Genomic DNA, 22,344 nt, shown 5'->3' with positions numbered 1-22,344 from the left:
TGTTTATTGCCCTGTTTTTTTTTTTTTTTTTTTTTTTTCCAGTTGTGAAAGTAATTTTGTGCAAAATTGCATTTGAGTTAAATTATTCACTTGTCCTGGGGCAATAGCCTGTATTCACTTTCCAGCTGAGCCAACTAAAAATATGGGAAACAGACCAGCCTAATATTCCATTGTTGCCTTATATGATGTGGTGTTTTGGAAATGATGATGAAGGCAACCTGGATATTTCATGGATGAAATAGTAGATTCATAAACTGAAAGCTTTACTTGCTATTTGTAATGGTGTTTTCTCCCTTCCTTTCAAAACTCTGTGCTCGCAAATCAGAGATGTTGCTTTTTTTAAAAAAAAGAAAAGAGGAGGATAAAGAAAGAGAAAAAAATGAAGCCTCTTTATCCTTTGAAGACATCTTTGCCTGAATTGCTGGCTGCGTTCCCTCAAAAGCCCTAGACTCCTTCAAAACTTGGAACTAAGTCCAGACCCCAACTAGGGAAGGTAGTGAACTTTGTTTAGTGTACTTCACGTCTTAGTTTTCTCCCCACAATATGCTACAAAAGAGTCTGGGTGTAAAGACATAGGTTGTTATTGTCAAGTGTGATGGTTTAGGATTTCTTCCAATTATCATCCTAATTAGGGCCCTGAATCAAAAAGAATTTTTCATTTCTTTTGGGCATCAGGGGCTAAATGAAGACCTGTCTGTGAACCCTGTGACTCAGAGGTTGCTGGGAACCATTAAGCCCCTTTGTCACTGTACTGGCTTAGCTGCAAAATAACTTACCAGCTCTAAGAGGCAACTTTTGCCTCCAGCCTCCTTGCCTGAGCTTTTTTCCTAAATGAGGGTACCTCGCATGTTCAATGTTTTTTTTCCTTATTCCAGTGCTTTTTTTTTTTTTTTTTCTCAGTCAATGTTGTTGCTTAGGATTGCACAGCTTGGAGGTGCTACTGTGTTTGGTTTTCCTCTGTCATTTAAATCCATAAAACACGAGTTCTGGCCACTTCCTGATCCTCTCAGTTTTGAGTTCTGGCAGCTATGAGAGACTCCTGAGCATTTTGGTTTGAATTTATGGCAGTTCTCTTCCAAGATTGCTGTGCTTCAGTTTTATCCATACTGTGGTACAGATGCTGGCATTGCTGGTTGAAGGTCATCTGTGTGCTGTGTAGAAGTAATACTGTACTGATCTTTTCTAATGTCTTCTAAGATAAAGCTGTAAAATAGTTGGGTGTTATGAGTGGATGTTGACAGTTTTCTTCCAGACAGCTCTGAGCAAAATTTTTGTGCTTCAGGTATGGCTACACACTAAACAGGGTAAAGTAGTAGATTTTCTCACAATGAGCAATAGTACAAGTCCTAACTTCTGTATGATTGCAATTGGATTTCCTTTCTACTGCACTTCTTTTTTTTTTTTTAACTAAAGTGTAGCTTTCTAAGCAAAATGAGCCTTTGGGTCATATGGTATGTGGCTTCACACAAACTTTTGCTGCATGACAGGCTAATTTACCAACCAGGAATTGTTTTCCACTTCTTCCTACATTGCTTTTGTCTTGTGCTGACATATTGGATTCTGTGCTGTACCAAAGGAAGCCCTAAAAGACAACTAGTGTAGCATTGTGTCTGGGACCTGTGCATTTGGATCTAGAATCAGATGAAGGACTTGTGCTCAAAAACGTTCAGGGCTTGGGAATAACAAATAACCAATTTTCTTTTCTAACAGTTGCATTAGTGGTAATCTCATGATTCTAATGCAGCACTGAAAAGAAATATCCTTTTACAGTTGTTGTACCTTAATAGTTTCAGGGTGCTTTGGGTGAAAGAATAAGCAAAAAGAATAAGATTTCCTAAGAGGGTGTAGCATTGGTAGTCTAAAACAAACAACCCACCCCTCCAAAAAACCCGAAACAGCAAAGCAAAAAACCCAAACTGCAGAGGTCCTATGAAAAGAGACAATAATTCTGACATCAGGCAGTTAAATAACAGATTCTGATGCGGAAAACTGCCCCAGATTCCAACATTCCTTTCAGCTGACATTAGAAAACAAGGTAGACTTAGCATGAGAAATAGTGTCTTTATATGAAGAGATTGCTCTTGTTAGGCCCATATGTGAACCATATATCCAGATTCTCTCTACATCCGCTCACATGTCTCCCTGTCAGCATCTGAAGAGAGATCCCCAAATGTTCAAATGTACCTTTCAGATCAGAGTTTAATTTTAGAAGACTATCTTGGCCTATTAATTTTGGTTATAAGAGTGCTGTGATGGAGGAGACATCAGATTACAAGTAAAATTTCAGAAGTCAAAATGCTACAAAGCTGCAGAAATAAATGCAAGCGCAACTTGCAGTAATAGGTCACAATACTTGTATATAGTAAAACATTTATGTGCAAAATATATATCATTATTGAAAGGGCGTGTATTGTTCATGTCCACTTTGTGTGTTAAAAGCTACAACATGGAGGCTGAATAATTCCATGATCTGAAGGCAGTTTAAAAGCCCAAATAGTGGTTCCAGGGCTGACACTTGTGGAAATTTGGAACTTCAGTACTGCAGAATATCCTGGACATTTTTGCAATTTCTATGCTGTCTCATACTTAATCTGTAAACATTCTTTTCAATTTAATGACAAGCTTTAGAATATACAAGCAAAAGTCACACTTGGTGAGCTTCTTAAAAAAAAAAAAAGGTAAAAAGCTTACTACTTGGGATTGCTTGATTGTTTGATGCATATAAACAAAGTAAGCTCTTAGGCAATTCAGAAGAATCACCCTGATTATTAAAATAAGATAGAGTAATGCATAAGAGTTAGAATAATAAAAACTGATTACATTAGAATAGTTTGAATACCATGAACCTTGTAGAAATGTTAATTGAAATCTTTCAGATACCTTATTGATTACCTATTTTCTCTGTGAGGTGTATTTTCTTACTGTATCCTTAAATATAAGTACATGAAGTCACTATCCAGAACTAGAAATGATACTAAAACAGGAGTTGCAAAATTAATAATGCCAGTATGAAGTTTAGTCATTATTCAATGTAGCCGTTCTAGGCTTTCTGCTTTGATAATGGATGTCTAGGAGCATTCATGTGGTTATGAAGGAAGAAATTAATTCCCTTGCTAATATCCTCACTTCCCCATGGAGTCCTTTTCAAATTGAAGGGGTTTTGCTTTCAATTCCCCACTTCTCTTTATCTCAAAAGAGGAAAAATGTTCTGTTATTTCTACAAATTACTGCAGAAATTCTTTTTTCTTTCTGCAAGTTACAAATGAAGCATCAAATAAACTGGGTAGATGATTTACAATTATTATTTATTGATGTCAGACACTTTCAATATACCTAGAATATGAATACCAAAAGCTTTAAACCTGTTTTCATAATCTTTTTTATTCCATATAATAACTGTCTTCTCTTTAAAACCTTTGACAAAAACCTCACACAGACACCCCAAAAAGACCCCACTTCTTTTACATTTGTACCTATGACCAAGATGTGATAGTGGATTATTCATCCAGTGAACCTCATTGGCACTTTTGATCAGAAATCATTAAGGTTGAGTATGTGTAAGCAGCAGTGCAACTACACTCTACAGTCAAGGGAGAAGTTCTTGACGTGCACTACACTTTCATAATTTTCCATTTCTTATCAAGAGAACAAAGTATATGATTTTTTCTTAGTCTGCATGCAATAAGAAAGCATGTAGCATTTACATTATTCTACAGTAGTCAGTTTGCAGCAGGTCTTGGCCAAGGTTCACCGATGTTTTCTTTTTATTCACCTGCTGTGGGACAAGAGTCCCACATAGTACATAAGCAAGGTTCATTTTCACTCTCATAGCTAAATCTGGGACCATACTTTTTTCCTAAACAGTAAATTTAAATTCTGAAATTTTTAATTCAATGTATGTTTCACATATGCAAAGGACCTCTGTTGGCCAGCCCCTCTGTTTCTGAAATTCTGTTTCTGATGTTTGTATCGGCTCTTACTGAAGGAAGGGTGGTACTGGAACTTGCTGGTGAGGGACTGGAATGGGGCAAGAAAACCTGTGTGACAGCTCTCCAAGTATGTCTTCTCGTGGAACTTCGGTCACAGCTGATGATGAGAGCCATAGCTGTGGTCATAGACAATTGGTTTTGACTGATCAGTTCAGAAGACATCCTGCTGAGCTGACTATTGCTTTGCTACCCAGTGGATAACAAAGGCATTTTTAGATCCATTAAGAACTATTGAGTTTACTGAGAATTTTTCAGGAAAATGCAAATGGGAAAATCTTTCTCATCCCTTCATCAAGGAAAATGAAGGAAGTTAATGTGTATACAATCAGATGATTGGGAAAAGTTATCTCTGTCATCTTCCAGAGTCCCCTGAAAAGACTGGGGCAGGTGGGCTTAGCCTGGGCATTAACACCTGAATAAAAATTGACTAATGATCAGGAATGTGTGCAAAACAAGCAAGGCCTCAAAGAGACTGATCCAAGAAGTGGAAAGGTTTTCTGTTTGCTTTTTGGGTTTTTTGGGGGGATGGCATTGTGGTTTGTTGGGTTTTTTTCACATTTAAGTAGTTTCATAATTTTAAGTTTGAAGAGTATGCATATGACTAACTGAAATCTTAATCTGTAGTTATTTATAAACATTTCTTGTTACTGTAAACACCCTCTATACAGTTCTTTATTTATTGTAGCTGGTAAATCAAGCCCTATCAAAGTTAAACTGAGCTAAATTGCTACATCATTGAATACATTGCCACATTTTGCATTTTGAAATTCAAGTGTGTTTTGAACTTCTGTCATCTTTTTCTTAAGGAAAAGAGGAAAAAAAAAGTGGAATTATGGGAGGATAATTATGGGAGGAGAAAGTGGCTTTTAAATTTTATTTTTATATAAAACTGTCCAAAGCAATTTGATGAAATTTAAAATAAACTTGGGACAGAGAGAAAAAATGGAAACTGCTAGCCATAAAATAATCAGCTTAGAAATTGGGTGTTGTGTCCTCGAAAATGCTGGTTTGAACCAAAGCCTCAACATTGGTCTGTTCTTTCTGTGTGGGCAGGACATGGTGTCCCCACCGTTTGTTTAGGAGCTCTGACTCTTAAATAGCTGAAGCAGAAGACATTTTGCACATTATCTAGTCAAACACAAGCATTCCCATATTTTGAGGAAAGCTGGTTTTGTGAAGGCAGAGGAACGTTCTGTGCTCACTGCAATGGATGGTTGATGTGGGGAGACTATTTGGAGCAAATACGCGTCTTGTTTCTATTCTTCTTGAAAAATGCTAGAACATACACATGTGCTCCATGGTCCTTATGCTACGTACTGCCTCTCCCTGCACAAATAATCACCCGAACAATACATGTGAGCAGCATTTGAGGTAGAGCTGTTATCTTTTATCTCTTTGATGTCTTATTTTACTGATGCATGAAAAGTTGAACGAGGAAATAGTGTTTCTGAACAAAAGGTGCTGCAAATCCTTAGCAGACAGAATTGCAAAGTTGTGCCGTCTGTCCTTACACATTTCCATCGCTGCCTGTCCTTCGTTAACTGAGTTGGTTATTCATCACAAAGTGGTCGATGAGAGCTTAATAGGAGCATTTATTTATAATTTCTATGTTCTTGGTATTTTTTATTTTTTTTAATTTCAGGCTCCAAAGTGTATATTTTCTTTCCTGTTATAGTCAATTATGTCATAAATGGTCAAATGATAACTCATCACAAACAAAATTATTTTTGCAGCCTGTCTTCCTAGCGTCTGGATTCTAAAGAGACAACCTGGATGCCTGCACGCCAGCGCAACCAGGATTTCAACAGTGTCAATAATCTTTGCTCATCACACCAAAAAAATCAGTGTGTCAGTGTATTCCTGCAGAGTCATTAGCATACAGACTCACTCTGCTTGCTTAACAAAGCATGGTTTGGTGTATTATAGTTTCCTAGTCTGCCTGTCTGATTCACCTCTGACAAAAGCAGAGAGAAAATTCAGTCCCTTCTTCGGTGGCACACTAATGTGGGAAATAAATCTTTGGGCATAAGGTCTGAAATGGCAGTCATTTAAATAATTCAAATGCAGCGATCATTTTGTCCATGTGCCTTTCATTTCTTTGTTTTGTTTCTCTGTATTTCTCAAATCACTGAGAGACAAACGATCTTCTGCGACAATCTATATTTTTAAAATATCTGGAGCTAAATAATCCCCGTCCTCTTTAAATGCAGTTTAACTGGTTACATGTTAAATAATTATTTGCTCTCTCTTTTGTGGTGTGGAGGGGGGAGTTGGAGGGGAGAAGTAACATACAAACAGATGTGCTGCTAGATCTACAGGCTTCTGCCAACCATATGGCATCTTAAAGAAAGATGGTTGGAGCGTCTGGATTAGCAAAGAGTCGGGATGGAAAGCCATGTGTCGTGTTGGTACAGGCAGTTGTTTTAGCTCTCTGTAAAAGGCTTCAGGAGATTGTGTAATGGAACAAATGGTACTGCAAGCCTAGTAACAGCCTTACCGCTGCTGGAGAGGCAATTGGCCCCCAGGCGGGTACTGCTTCATCCTTGCTTGTTGGTTTTTTGTGAAGGATTTTTATATCGTTATTCTGTGTTCTTCTTTTAATGTACGGGAAACTTGGGAGATCTAATTCTGAACTTTATACTTGAAAGAGAGCTATTGTGTGTTTAGGATTTTTTCACACCCCATTTTTTATAGTGAAAACATACAGTTTCCCTCTCTTTGAAATGGGAAGCTCGTGCCCTTCTGCAAATTTCCTGCATCCTTCGTGAACACTTTGAGATGCTGATTCATTGAATTTTTAGCCGATGCCCAGATTTTGGGGGAAAACTGCTCTCTCTGGGATTTTCTTAGTTAAAAACAAGATTGGGGCTATTGTGCTTGTGGCTATAACATACCAGCTTGGCATTCGTATTCTGTTTGACAAGTTGCTCTTTATGCAAACAAGGGGCCTGCTCCTATTAAAGGCAAAATTCCTTTTTTTTTTTCTTTTTTAGCGACACAGGATTGGGCTCTTGGTGGGGTTTTGTATGCTTTACAGGAGTCTCTGTAGTTCACATTACAGCTCATGGGAGTTATTCTGGATCAGGATGAAAGCTTTTCTGTCCAGATCTGTAATAGAAATAGGTTTTAGTCATTTCTCTAGTGTCACACAATAGAAGTCTGAACTCCTCTGTATGTCTCAATGAAATCAGGCCTCTTAAAGCTGTTATTTACAGCTCTGCTATCTCCCTGACACTGTTTGTGTCAAAGGATATTAAAAATCTGATGTTTCAGTAAAGGAGTTCAATAAAATTAGGGTTATTTTATTTGAAGAGACTTGAAGTATGTTGTGATCCCAAATCTCAATTTTTATGTAAGTATGAGGTACAGCCAAATCTTCATTCATAGGTAGATACTTGCTAAGCAGGTGATGTTATGGTTTCAGAGACATTAGAAACAAACCATTAACTACGGAAGCATCATCCCTTCTGGGGATCTGTTCTGAAAAATATACTATCTTAAACTGAGACAAATGCTACCCTAATAGAGGCTAAATTCCCGCTAACTTAAAAATAAATGAACAATTACTGGTCTTTCTTCTCTTTAGTATTTTTCTTGCTCTCCAGAAGGCTCCTTATCTGGAGCTTAGGAAACAGCAGTCCTCAGCTTAATCTGCAGAGTAGTTACAGCAGCACAGGCTTTTTCCTGAGCTGCCTGCGTGCCCCCCTGCTCAAGCCTGCATATGTTGCTCAACGCTGATCAAAAGTAGCCTCCCTGGGGAGGGAGGCTTGGGTTCATTTTAGCGGCCTGTTCATTACCTCGCCTCAGCCCAGGCTGAGCCAGGTGTGAGGTGGACAGTTGTCCACCAGGAGCCGTGCCAAGACCACCAGCATCTCTCTGGAAGCTCTTGCGGTGGCTGCTGAGGAGGTGTGGAGTCAGACCAGTGAGCCCCAGTGGGGACCTCAGGCTCTCTCAGGGCATCTGCTGAGCTTTCACAGGCTTTCAGAAACCCAGGTCATTTTCTGCACCGTGTCAGCCTGAGTTTACCAACATTGTGGTGTGCGTTAGCAAAAGTGTGCGTTTCATTTCAGAAATGTGCATTTCTCTGTGTAGGTTTCCCAATAATGAATTTTGAGTATCGGTACATTTGTGCTGCAGCAGCTGTATCAGAGGTTACCCAAGTCTATAGAGACAAGTAATTGGTTGATAGCAGGTGGATCTCTAGCTTCTCATTTTGCATACATGTTTGTCTTCCATATCCCTACTTAGAAGAACAAAAACCACAGTTGTATTTTTAAACAAAGAGACACGGCTTTGTTTTCTAAATTGGCTACTAGTGATTTCAGGCACTTAATTTTAATTGTCCAACTACTTAGAGAGTCAGAATGTTCAGCTCCCAAAAGCATATTTGTTTCATAAAGCTGTTACTGTTGCTTACCACTGAAACATGGGGAAGTAATATGAGAAAAGCGTAATTTACCTAACAAAACTAAGCAAGACCTTTTAATGTAATCTAAGGGGAAAAGTATTCCTCTCTTCTTATAGTTACATTGAAGATGCGTCATGAAAATAAGTAACATTTATTTCAACTTGTAGCAAAGAAAAGACCAATAGTTTTGCTAGAAATTTTTAGCAGTGATTAAAATAGAGTGGACGTGGAAGAGTCTGTGCATGCACGTGCACAGTTGTGGTCAGAATGAATTCTTCTGCTGGAAGGTGCCAGTAGTCTTACCATGGCTGGGATGCCTGTGCAGGGTCCAGTGGCTGCTGACTGATGTGCTGAGCTGTGACACAGGGAGCCACGTTTGTGTTAATTTCCCAGCAGCCCTCTGCCACCATTGCAGAGACACCAGAACAGCTATTCTCATCCACAAGCTGAGCTGCTGCCACCAGAAAGGCATGACTGACCCTTCCCACTGGCTGTCATCTGGGTGTGTTGGTACTCATCTCCAAACTGCCTGCTTGCAGTCATGTTCCTTATTGTGGAGGGGTTAGTGGATATTCTGAAGATAACTGTAATGATATTTGCCTCTAAAGCAGGAATAAAATTCCTCTATTTCAGAGCAATGATTGAGTTCAGCCTTTAGGCTGGATGCAGCAAAGTCAGAACACAATTGAGCTTATATATATATATATAAAATGAAATAGCTACTGTCTTACAGAGAGTGTAATGCTCTCTTAATGTACTAATATATTTTTAAGATGCATTTTCTGTAAAATGCTTTCCTGCTTTCCTTCAGTGCTTCTAAGCAATTGACGTTTTCACTAACTTCACGGGCAAATTCACTGTGTTTTTAATACAGTCCAAAACAAAACACAAAGTGGACTCTGAATTTACAAGAGCTGATCTCCGTGAAGGTGGGCTGACAATACTTCTCAGATCCTTTCAGCCTTTCTCATTATCTGGAAAGCCTCTAGTTTCTCAGGATGAAACTCGTTTCCTCTCAGCCCTTCCCAATGCAAAAATCTTTCTTTGTAGCCTTCACCATCTCCCCTACATTTGGTCTTCTGTGTTACATTCCCACCAGCTGGTGTTTCCTTGGTGCTGTGACTCTCCCTTCAGTCTCGGCAGAACTTCTTTATGGCGTACCAAGGGACCTGGGCTGGTCCCAAGTGGGTACAGCCCCGGTCCGAAGTGCTGTGTTGCGTGACAGCAGCCGCTCCCTGTGAGGTGGGAGCACGCTTGCTTGGCCAACCAGCGCTAACGGAGAAAGAGAGGCTGAAGCCTCCTCAGGTCCCTTGGGTTTATCCGTGCATATCTGAGCACAGCTCTTCCCTACCTCTCACGCACATTGTAGGCTCCTCTACCCACCTTGACCTGCTTCTCAGCCATTTCTCTACAACCTCATTTAATATGTGCCCCTTATTCTTTTTCTCATTTTCATTTCCTAGGCAGAGTAAGTTTGGAAAATAGACATGTGTGATAGAGCTGTATTTGAAGGGGAGTAGGCCAGACTTGGTAAGTTCACAAATGGAAGCAATCTGGTCTGTGTGGAGAGAGCAACAGGGCCTTGTATGGAAAACATCTATCTGAATATGCTGCACAGTAAAATTATCTCTGTCACCAATTTAAAGTCATATTCCTCCTCTTGTATGTCACAAGCATAAAACTACACTCCATACAAATCTTACATCTATCATTACTTTCACTGTAATTTATGAAAACCACAATAACCCTGTGTGAACCCTGAAAATAAGCAAATGTGTATTGCCTGCCAGAGCTTACAGGCAAAATCGCTTGTTTGAAATGAACTGGAAACAGGGGCATATTTGCACCTTTGGTGTGGAAAATAAGGGTGATGGGATTTAAGGAAAGGAACTAATGAGTGACACCTACATAGATGTTTAACACTTTGTGTTTGATATTTTTATAGCTTATTTCCATAGTGGTCAAACTATATAGTATAGCTGCCTTGGATTTTTTTTGTGCTGAAGAACATTTTTGAAGGACTGTGATATATAGTTATTAAACTGAGAGGACTGCCTTGCAGATAACCAAATCAGGAGGACTGCACCTGGCACTGTTGAGCTCCTGTTTGCCAGGTCAGTAGAGTGAAACATTTTACCTTTTGAATACGGATACTAATAGCTATAAACATGAAGAGGAGCTTTATGTAATACGGAGCCTGGTTGGAGCTGGAGTCAGCTTGGTGAGGACAGCAGGACTGAACCCAAAGCTGTTCTGTTAGGTCTGTAACTGCGACTGTCAGAAACAACTGAAGCAGTTGTAGCTCAGCTGCACTGCCCTTTCTAGCGTTAGTATTTTTTTAATTAAGACAATGTCTGACAAAGTAAATTAACAGAAGCTGATGCTTTTAGCAGTTTTTTTGCTTCAAATGCCTGATGTCAGCTTGGGCCACATGTACATTCTGCACATGCCATGGGATAGAAAAAGTGAAGCCTTCTTTTTCAATTCTGTGCTGCCTGCCCAAACACCACATGTACTGTCTGTTACATGTCGCTTCTGATGAGGTTCATGCTGGGAATTTCTTTTTAAAGGCAAAATGTTTCTGAAGGAAAGAGTTCAGATTGGGCAGATTGCATTAAAAAATTCTCAGTGTCTCTGACTCGAATATAGTGATTGTTTTGTGTGGACAGCAACCAGCAGTTTGTAAAGGTTCAAGTTTGTCTGGTAATGAAAGAAATAAGAGGAATCAGAGTAAGCAGTGGGGAAAGTGGAGCACACATTTATAAAAAGTAAACCAATGACAAAAATTATTGTAACTAGTAAAACAAGTGCAGGAAAAAATATTTCAGTAATGCACATATGTACCTTGTGGAATGATCCTTATAAACGTGAGAGGGTCACTTTTGAAACCTTGATAGGAAGTAACATTATCAAGGCTCTGTTTCCTGATGGAGAAAATTTACAAAATCTGTTCTGTCCAGCACATAACAAAATCAGAGGTGAACGTACTAAAAAAAAAAATAAAAATAGTCTGACTATAACGTTAGAGGATTATAATGATTATGTATCTGCTGCAAGCCCTGCCTTTTTTTTTTTTTTCCTCTAAGGTATTTTACAGCACTCTAAATTATTGGCCAGCCTAAATGGTTTGGAAAATTGTTTTATTAAGCATTTTTCAGCAATAGGCAGAAAATACCAACAAGAACTATTTTTCTCTAGAGCAAGCCTGATCCAGAGCTCATATTCTTAGCATAAATTATATTATTTTGAATTCCTTTAAAGGAGGAAAACCTCTTCAGCCTCGGGATTCACATGCAAATAGACATTAGTGAAGCTTTCACCCCTATCTTTTCCAGCCTCTTGTCCATTCTCTCATTGTTTCCTTCCTGCCCAAATCCAGGAGGGCTAAAAGTGGCCACCATATCGGCTAAGCCCAGCTGCTACACCCCCTTGCTTAAGAGCAGGCTGATAATGTTCTCTCTTCAGCACGTTAGACACGAGCTATTAGAAGCCCAGGAATAGATCCAGGCTCAGGTTTCCTACATAATCTATTTGTTTAACCTGTTGGGCCAGCTGTGGAAGTGAAGATACATTCTAATAGTCAGTGATGACATCTCAAACAAAGGGGAAGCTACTGTTGCTAAGTAAACTTTTAATTAAATCCTATTTGTAATTGTTACTATGGCATGTGAAGGTTGCTATCTTCTTGGAGAAGATGCTAATACAGGCACTTCCTTAAAAGTACGTGAAAAAGTTCCCTCCTTAGCTCCTACTCACTGTTACAGCTGCGTTGTTGTTTTTTAAATTGTGTGGGGGTTTTTCTCTTATGTTTTCTTTCATTAACATGAGAAAGGTGGATCATAGTGTTTAGCTTTTGAAGCTATAAGGCAGAATGGAGTTCAGTGAAAGGATGGGTAGTATAGATGTTCCTCTTTAAATTTTGGGAGTATATGGGGACTTCTCTGAGGTGCTCATCGCTCAACATTGTCTCAAGGTCCTGATCTATGGCTCCAGATCTTCAGTAAATAGCAATTTAGGACACTTGAAACTTTGGGGGTTAATTTGCTATTTGTCTGCATTTCTAAATTTATAAGCTCTTGTTTAGTTACCTCAAAATTTACTCTGTGAATTTGTCAATGCTCTATCTGTGTATCAGGAACTACCTGTGATCGCCAGAGTTTGTATTTAAGGTTGTGTGATGCTTCTTGTTATAAGACGCTGCTTTCATTAGACTTGCCAAAAGTTGTGGTTTAGGCTGAAGCAGTTCGGCAGGGCCGTGGTGGGTAGTAGCCTTGGGAAGATATCAGAGAGGCTGGCCAGGGCACCAGCAGTGGGGTGGGAGCCAGGGTGGGAAGGGGTTGCACAAGAAAGCCTTCGCTCTGACATTTCCTAACTCTGGAGTATTTGAGTATACAGATTTTAGTGGGTTATAGTACAACTGTCTGTTAAGTACCACAGCTTAAATGCTTGCTATCATCTCAGTACATGGCAGCAAATTTGTAGGATTTCCTGAAAAAAATGATAAAAGCAGATAGAAATTTGCTGATGGAAAGTTTGCCGGGTTTTGCCTGCTTTTGTAGTTGGCTTGTTCCCTCTTTTTGTAACAAGCTTGTTTTTAAACCTGTATTTGCTTTTAAAATTCATAGTGTGTTAAAAACGTTTGAGATTCACCAATGGCCGATAACCAGATCTGGCACTGCCTTCATCCTGAGCAGAGTCCCCATCAGTTTGTCTCTGCAGCACGGTAGGGGTCTGCAACATCGCCCCCAGTTTTCCCCCCTTGTACCCAGAAGCAGCCTCAGATTGCCGTTTCCACCTACAGGCAAACGGGTGATACGAGAGCAACCTTAGAAACTAGTAACTTGGTGCTCTTATCCTGACAAGGGAAATTTTCGTTTTTTAAAAGGCAGTTTGCTGCATTGTAATGTATTTTCGTGACTTTGGGTTTTGGTGGTTTTGGGGGGCAGGAGGAGCCATTCCCTGGCATCTCCTCACCCAAGGAGCCGCGTCCCCAGTTCTGGTGGCCCATGTGGGCAGCCAGAGCCCCGGGCTCACGGTGGGGTACCCGGCGGGTGCTGGGCGCCATGGGCAGCCCCCTGTTACCATGGCAACCGGCAGATGGGGGGCTTCGTGAGGGTCAGCAGGGAGGCAGCCACGGCAGCAGCGTGCCGGACGAGCCGCTCAATAACAGCCCTTTCAGCTCTGACAGCTCTGCTCTGGCTGGCCAGAAGTAGTTATCAGATTACTTGTATTAAAACCTAATTAAGATGTGTGCCAGTAAATGCAGCATGGTTATTGGATTTGGTGATTTAGCTGCTGCAGGTTGCTGCAATCCAATCACACCATTTCAGCAAATTCAGCTCCGTGAAGCAGAGTGAAAACACTTTACATCAGTAACCTGACTGTGCTGAAAGAGTAAATAACCTTTTAATGCCTCTGCTATGTCAAGGACTGATCCCCACTGCTGGGTGGATGGACACTGCCCGCAGATCCTTGCATATTAATTTATTTCAAATCAACTTTAAAACCCAGGGGAGGGCTGACAGGTTGTACCAGCTTGTCCCTTCACTGCTCGCAGTTGCCTATGGATTAATGGGCCAGTGAGTCCCCCAGGGCAGGGAGTTTGCAGCAGGAGCCTTGTGGGAGCCCTGCGTTGGCAAGGTGTCTTTGTAGAAAAGATGGAAGCTTTTGGTTTTGTCTGTAGGCCGCAGGCAAGGGGACAATCTAAATGTAGCACGGTGGGTGCTAGTCCAGCTGTGTGGTGTTGGATGCAGTGGAAGTTTATTGTGCTGGCTAGAATCCACCTTGGTGCCAAAGCTGTGCTTTATGATTGACATCTCACATAGTTTCTGCAGGGTCTTGCAGTGATTGTCTACCCATAGTTGTCGAAATGGAACAAAACCTGTTTAACCCTTTCCATTTCATTTCTGTGCAGACTATGGCATAACCTCGTCTCAGATCCAAATCTTACTGCTGTGTGGAGTGAGAGATGTAGCCTTCTGCAGGGTGTAGCTGCATAAGGTAACAAGGTAGCGTGGGGCCATTCTAGCATAAAAGCTACATATGAGCTCCAAGTACTGAAGATCAGAGCAAAATGTTTACCTTGAAGCATTCATTATAGCTTGTGATGTCTCAGTTTTGTTCTCCTTCTGTGGAACCACTTGTCTCATGAAACTGCCTCTTACCCGCCTCCATATAGAAATAGGAATTTTAGTTTAGAGTTAATGGAAGATTATGTTAAGGGTAATATTATTACTAAATGGGAGCTTACTTCTTAGTGCCAGGTTGCCTTGTAAGTAGCCCAAATGTAATGTGGTTCAAGAGCTACACGTTTTCATCTTGTGCCTTGAAGTAACGTGACAGAACATGGAGTCGGTTCCTGCCCTTCAGCGCTCCCAGGCCAAGGAGGAGCAGCCACCCGACATCCCAACTGGACAGATCTTGCCACTTTGGTGGAAAAATGATCTCATTTGGAATGGAGGGTGGCCACTTGGATGCTCAGGACGCAGTACACATTTGCCTGGTAGGTGATGTTGCCAAAGTGAACGTGGCGACCGTGCAACCCCACTCACTCATTCGTATTAGCAAAATGTGCAGAAGGTTCTGTCACCCAGTTGTAAAAATGATGGCAGGCATCGATGTGCAGTTGTAACATATGGGAAGTACAGTGAATGTGGGTGGAGCTGTTCATTTCTCATCTTGAATCATTTACGAGATCAGCAGGCAGGCCAGATACAATGCATATGGGAATGTGTGGCTGTGCTGCACATGTCACACGTAATAGCAGATACTGTGAGAGGGCCCAGAGCCTGTCCTCGGGAGCTGAATGCACTGGAGCAGGCTGGTAGTCCCAGCGTGCGCACCAAGGGCCAGCTTGGCAGCAGTTTTGGGAGAGCAGACTGGTAGACAGAATTTGGGAATTCACGGACCGAGATTTGCGCTAACTAGAACTACTCCCTCTTTATCCATTGCGACCCAGAATTATCAAAAGGAATGTTATTCTTGTATTTAAGCACTGGAGATAGATACGGACAGTAAAAGTGAAGTTGTGGCCTGCTGTGTCAGCTTTCTCCCTCCTCTGCTCAAGAGGACAGGCTGAATGCAACACAGTGGGCAGTGAGGTTACAAGACAAAAGCATAATTGAGTACTATTGCCATAATTAAAGACTTTTCTGTTTACAGTAGTTTCTCTGAATCACCCTTTGCATGATCTGAAAGGATGTAGAGCTTTACAGTAGAGCGCACTAAGGCTTGTATCCAATAATGTTTTTGAAATATGCATGGGCTGCCTGTGAGTATCTAGTAGAAAGTGTTGTTTTGATGTAAAATTCACATGAGCTGGAAATGGCTTCTCTCTGGGTGCCAGAACTGGAGGAAGTTCCTCGCACTGAAGTGGTGGCTCTTCAGCTGCAGCCTTCTTCCCGTGAGAGGAGGGGCAGGCCAGGGAAGGGACTCTCCTCAGCGCTGCACCAGCAGCCTTGGCTCTTGCAGCTGGAACAGGCCCTACAGCAGCCATGGGCGACGCTCATCGTGTTGCTGCAAAGAGGTGGGTCAAGGGGTTCACCTACTTACCTGTGTCTTAGCTGCCAGTAATAATACTTCCGTGCAAGAGAGTCTCTCAAAGACTGCGATTGTTCTTAAAACAGACTGAAACACTAGCACAATGGGAAAATTATTAATTGAATGTAGAAATCAGCAGACACTTAAATTCTAAGGGCCTGAATCCAATCTGTAGTTGGTAGTTGTTGAGGAGTGCATGAGGAGGATTTCATAGCCTCAAGGCTCTAAATAGGTAGGGCACTGCTGGAGTTCTTCCCTTGGCTGTGTGAAGACAGCAGTTCCCAGTTATTCTCCCTACCAGTACTGCTATAAAGTAGTAAGTAGTCTAGAAATAAAGGACTGGAAGATGGCTTTATTACAAATCAAGATGTGCAGTAAGGTCACATCTTCCTCAAGGTAAAGGAAATCAATGGCAAAGTAGTGAGCGTAACTTGTCTGTCCAGTCTGAAACTCTGATGTTGCCTCCAGCAAACACCACCCTTGTTCTTGCACTCCTTGGGAGCAAGATGTTCATGGAAAAGCTACTGTCTTTAAAAACAAAACAAAGAAGAGTACAAAGGTGGGGTTTTGTTTGTGTTGGGGAGTTTTGCTTTGGTTTGTTGTTTTTTTTTTTTTTTTAAGTTTAACACCCCTGACATCACCTTCAGTAAAGAAATTAAGCATAAAGAGCCCCTGTACCAACATGGTATAGTTTGGAAGGTATAGGGAGTGTGAAATTAGACACAGAGCATTGAAGTGTGTATTTAGTGGAATACCCTGTGTTATCAAAGTGGTGGTTTTGTTTGCTTTGTTGCATGTTTACAGCCAGCTGTCACTGTTTGTTTTTTTTTTTTTTTTTTTTTTAAGTTTAACACCCCTGACATCACCTTCAGTAAAGAAATTAAGCATAAAGAGCCCCTGTACCAACATGGTATAGTTTGGAAGGTATAGGGAGTGTGAAATTAGACACAGAGCATTGAAGTGTGTATTTAGTGGAATACCCTGTGTTATCAAAGTGGTGGTTTTGTTTGCTTTGTTGCATGTTTACAGCCAGCTGTCACTGTTTTGCAGGTATAGCTGCTTTTAGTTTTGTTCCGAATCCCAGGAGGGGGTCCTGCAGCTCCTCAAATCCCTTTTCCAAGGACATGTTAGCAGAGTAACAGGGCACTATTGAAATATGGGCGTTCAGTGATTGCTACATGATTGTTGCAGTTTGATTTCAAGGAAGTTGGCTGGCTGATACAGATCAGTAAATACTAGTTTTGACATGGATTTTGGCAATTTTATTTCAGCTAGATTTTACTAGCTTTTTATCAAGAAATTTGGGGGTGTTTACTCATGCAGTTATTTGAACAATCCTGATTAAGAATGTGAATATTCAGAGTCATTAGCTTAGCCGAGTTATGACAGCTGTACAAGTCAAAACTACCACATGGAGCTGAAAGTAGAAAGATTCAGAAAATCACATGCCTTATTGTAAGCGTAGAACTAATTCCATTAAAACACTGCCTGCATGAGAGATGCAACCTAAAAACCTTGTTCAGCTGAAGCTGTCTTTCAATATGTTGAGCAAGAAATAGTTTACAAAAGCAAGTGCAAAGTTTAGATCCAGAATTCGCCTTGATAAAACCAGAGTCAGTTCATGCTCCCTAAGTGCATAGGGTCTAGATGTGTAAGTTTTTCTCAAGACTACTGTTATCTAAGGACAAGAAAGCCTCTAAGATATCTAAAAGGACTTCTAATTAAAGACATTTCCATTTAAAGAGTGCAATTGTATTTAATGTAAAAACACCATTTCCAGCTTATTTGAGATTGCATCCCTTGCTACAGATCCCAAGCAGACTTTTTAATTTTTTTCATGGCAAGAGGAATAAACAGTCACTGGGGACATAACAAGCCATACCAGGTTTTGTGATTAAAGTAGCAAAGGTGCGGTTGGCCTGTCCACAGCAGTGTTGTCCCAACCTGGGCACTTGTGTTTTCAGTGTAAGCAAAGTGCCTCTGTGTGCTGCTTCTGGTACCTGCCACCTTGTTCCCTCTGTTTAGCAGCCCCTGATGAGGAGGACCTTTGGAGTGATGGGCTCTTTACACCCTCCTCCAGGAATCCTCCGTTCACTATTAAAGGATCTACACTGACATTTAATTAACACTAAGCTGACTTGAAAGAATGTTGCATTCTCTGTCAAGTTTTAGGCATTGACCAGGTTGCAATGAGCACTGGACAGAAACAAAAGGTCTTTAGGTCCAGTTTATCAGAGGGTTGAGATATTTGGATTTATAATTTGGGCTAGTGTGTGTGCTTCAGGAGGCTGGTTATTGCAGCAGCTGCAGTGTGTGCAGCTTGCGTAGTTACAGGTATCAGGATGCGGTCCTGCAGTCTTTACTGATGTCATTTAATGGCAAAGCAAATTTGCTGTCATGTCTCAATAAGGCTTCTACAATAGAAGTGCAAACCTTTAAAAGTGCTCGTTTAAAGTGTGAAGATAGATAACATGTATTGAATGCCCATCCTAACAATAATACTTTAGTCTCAGCCCAACCACCAGACCGAGCTCTGTCATCTGGGAGCTGCGCCCGCCAGTGCAAACATCAAAGCTTCTACCGTGAACTCCAACTTCAGATGCTCTGCAACCCTTTTATCTATTTTTTCCAGGTTACAGCAGCTTGACAAGCACTGCCAGGCCACTGCCCAGCAGTTAGTGGAGTTGCTCAACAAACAGAATCAGCTCTTCAAAGAGAAGCAGCTGCTGACAGAAGAGGTGCAGTTTCTGCGAACACAGGTACTGTGCCAAAAGAAAAGAAAGGCTGAAGGGAATATTCTGCAGCTTTAGCAGAGAAATCTGCCAGCACTCTCATTTCAGCTGTTGGGGTTTGTTGCTGTTATTGTTTTAAATAAGGCATTACTTTATGAAAAAAATAAAATAGAAATCCATGCAATTGAAAAGAGACTGGTAGCTGGACCTAAATCTCACTTAAACCTAAACTAAATGAAGAAAGTGTATTGAAGCAACAGGAAAACAGCAGAAGTTATTCTTGGTGGCAGTCCCTAGCTTTCTTATCAGAAGATTTTGTGTTCCCTTTTCTGTTCTTTAATAGCATTAACATTTAAACAGTAGCTTGATGTTGGTAATTTGTTTGAGCTTTTTCTGACATTTGTCAGACTTAAGTCCCCATATCACTTTATGATGGTTCTTTTTCCCCAATATTTTTAAAAGTCATTTCTCTTTCCTGCTGCTCCATGACAAGGTAACAAAAGACAGTGGAAGAAATGTAGCACACCTAGCAGTAAACACAACATGAATCGTCTTAGAACTTTAAAATATTTTAATTGTGCTATTTTTTGTAGGCCTTTTAGCTGTAGAATTTAGTAAAAATTTAACCTAGGAGAATAAAATCCATACTTTGATATGCCTTTAATCACGTCAGTGTGTTTGGTTTTACAGGATTTCCTGTTATAGTAGACAAACTTGGTAGCTCAAGGTAGGGTAAGGTTATCAGCACGTAATAACTACCGGCAAATCTCAGGCCAACCCTAGCGCTCTCTCTATAACATAGTTTAAGAAGGTGGCTGTTCAGAAAAGAAAATTAAAAATTCTGTTTTAAGGGAAGCACTCTTAGTGATGTGAACAGACTTTACAGGGTCCACAGGGATTTTGTTATTGATAATCTATTTTATCTGGAAGCGAGCATGCTTTTATGAAGTTGGGCAGAAGTACAATAATGATACTAAAGAGGAAAAAAATTATTCCGATATTATACTCCTATCAAGACTTGACTGGCAAAAGCTTCCTTCTTTATGTTCATTACAAGTTAATTGTGTTTCGGAGGATACTTTTTAACTTGAGGACACTCAGAAGAGAAGAATGATATAAAAAAATTATTACAAAATGAGTCCTAAAAATCTATTTGCAGCTATTTAAAGCAACAGTGGTTATCTGGGAATTGGAATTCAGCCCTAAAGAGCTGTCTGCAGTACCAGACAATTGCTTTAAGAAAACTAAAGAACAGTTCGCCATAAATTGGAGATTTTAACTCCAGAAAGATGTATGTAATTAGTGTAGAAATACATATTTTTTAGAAATCAATGGCAGAATCGGTGTTGATCAAAGATGAAAGTGACATCATATTCCACATTTTACTCTATTGTTTGATAGTTCTTTACAATCACTTTTTTTTTGGGGGGGGGGGGGGGGGACAGGGAGAGAAACAAATCATAACTAATCTTTTAAAAATTATGTAAAATACACTAACCTAAAAGTGCTATTGTATCTTGGAATATAAGCCACTAGTAACTACCATTGCATATTTCAGGAAAAAAAATGGGATGCAGATCTCAAACAGGACACAGATGGAATCAAGTAAAAACCTGGATGGATAAAGAGAAATGAGCAGAAGTAGGTATTTTTTCTATATTCTATATATAGAGGGGAGGGAGAGGAAAGGAGGACTAAAACTATTTACAGATGTGGGTTGAATCTGGCAAACACTTCAAGACAAAAGGGAGAAGAAAGTGTTTGAAACATTTTTGGGTTTGAAATTGTTAGAGTTTTTTGTGTTTGCTTTTTTTAAGCTCTTACAAATTTAGGACAAGCACTGCAAAGCAGAGACACATTTACCTGACAGAATTTAAAAAAAAAAAAAATCTTACAGATTTTAATTGGAGGGAAAGGGGAGACGTACAGCTCTTAGCAAGGTAGAAACTCGGATTTTACCATAGGTACTTTTTGGTCTGGATAATCACTGAGTGTTTGTCTTATGATTTGGAATTCTTTAGTTTTGTCGCTTCCAATAGTATTTGCCTTCTGAGGAAGCAGAATCCTCTCTATTTCTTCAGAAAGGCTACAATTTGTTCTGTAATACATCATAAAACTTAGTGTTGAAGGGAACATTAGATATATATTATATATACACTGTATTTGGAGCATTGTTGTTGCAGTTACAGGACTGCTACATAGTTACAGCTGTTGCCTTGTAAGAGTTACTTTTGGGGTGTTTAACAGTCACAGACTTTAAAATTGCATCATTTATTTTAATCTAGCTGATTTAAAGGAAAAAAAAACCCACCAGTGACACACCTATAACCTTCATAGGATTTGTTTTCAGAACTCAGGTTACTTCCACTACAATTTTTATTTCTAGTGTTTGTGTGTTTGGGGAGGGGGGAGGTAAGAAGAAAAAAAGAGAAAACAAAAAAAAGAAGTCGTTAAATCCAGCTGCATTCTGGTGTGTTGAGAGGCTGCTTTCCATGGAAAAGTTCTGGGATTTAAAGTGAATGAAAAAAAGTCATCATAAAAGAAATACCTTATCCTGCTACACACTGATTTTCTCTACATGAGTTAAAAGGCTTTTAGTGTCCTTGGAGTAACCAAGACAAGTACCACAGTTTTCAAAAACATCTTTCTCATTCTCAGCAGTGAATTACATACTTTTAAATTAATACTGCTAAATCTCTTATTACTGGAAGAAGCTCAGTATTATTTCAATAACCACCTGCCAACAACATGGTGAAAATGCTCACACTCTAATTTCATTTTCATAGAGCTAAAAAGGACCAGTATGATAATGTGGCCTGACCTTACAGTACTAATATTTAATAGATGGCAGGAATATTTAATAAGGGTATACAGCATAACCTAAATAGGTCTACCTAAAGGTGGTCAAAAGTTAAATTATGGGATTTACACCTCTTATTTTGGAAGTTTTTGAAATATTCTAGTTTTGAGTTTCTACCTTTGAAAAGTCTCTCTTACATTGCAACTTGCTCCAAGAGATATTTAGCTCCTCTCCTGTATAGTTACCAAATACGAATGTGCACAGTAGAGCAAACATCTAAACTGAGATTACTGGAGACCTCAGCACTGCCCATCCAGTATCAGTACCTTCCTGAAAGCTGGGACATTCCTCACTCGCAGGATCTGCCTTGGTGTCCATTGGATTGACAGAAATAGGTGCTTGATAATCCTGTCAGACCCCGGCTGCCGGCAGGACTTGCTGGCCAGCTGAGCAGACCCATGGGATTCCAACCTTGGGGATTATCTTCAGCCAGGGCCGTTGTCCTATGCTGCTGCTCCTGCCTTCCCCCCTGAAGGTCTCCTGCAGCCAGCTGCTCCTCGGCAGCGAGTCAGTGCTCACCCTCTGCTCTCCCCATGCCCAAGCCACTAAAACTGTCCCCTCCCTCACTACGGTTGACCTTATCTGTGGACAGAGGGCCTTCTAAATAGAAGTTAGAACATACTCACCTGTGACTCTATCCCCATCCTCATCCCTCTTGTTGCTCAGTGGGAGGTGCTGTCAGAATTAGAGCTGTTCCTGAGTGGTGGTTTTCTGTGTTTTCTCAGGTCAGTATGAATTTTCTGGGAGGTCCCAGCAGCAAATCCAGTGCTTGATGTGGTCCCAAGTGCCCCATTTGCCTCCCCCCCCCCCCCCCCC

At 40.5% G+C, this 22,344-nt stretch overlaps 1 protein-coding gene across 1 annotated transcript in view; it reads left to right on the top strand.

Annotated features, from left to right (window-relative positions):
- The window catches only part of SDCCAG8 (serologically defined colon cancer antigen 8), a 113,206-nt gene that overhangs the window by 87,704 nt on the left and 3,158 nt on the right, over window positions 1-22,344 (top strand). Inside the window, exons 17-18 of the mRNA XM_014950835.1 lie at window positions 18,569-18,695; window positions 20,227-20,309. Coding sequence (XP_014806321.1) covers window positions 18,569-18,695; window positions 20,227-20,277 — 178 coding nt within the window. The 3' untranslated portion in view covers window positions 20,278-20,309. The remainder of the gene's footprint in view (window positions 1-18,568; window positions 18,696-20,226; window positions 20,310-22,344) is intronic.

This window comes from Calidris pugnax, unplaced genomic scaffold, assembly GCF_001431845.1.
Source record: "Calidris pugnax isolate Ruff unplaced genomic scaffold, ASM143184v1 scaffold24, whole genome shotgun sequence".
NCBI classification, from domain to species: domain Eukaryota; kingdom Metazoa; phylum Chordata; class Aves; order Charadriiformes; family Scolopacidae; genus Calidris; species Calidris pugnax.
The sequence above is the reverse complement of the archived record's forward strand: the minus strand, read 5'-3'. Positions and strand labels throughout refer to the sequence as shown.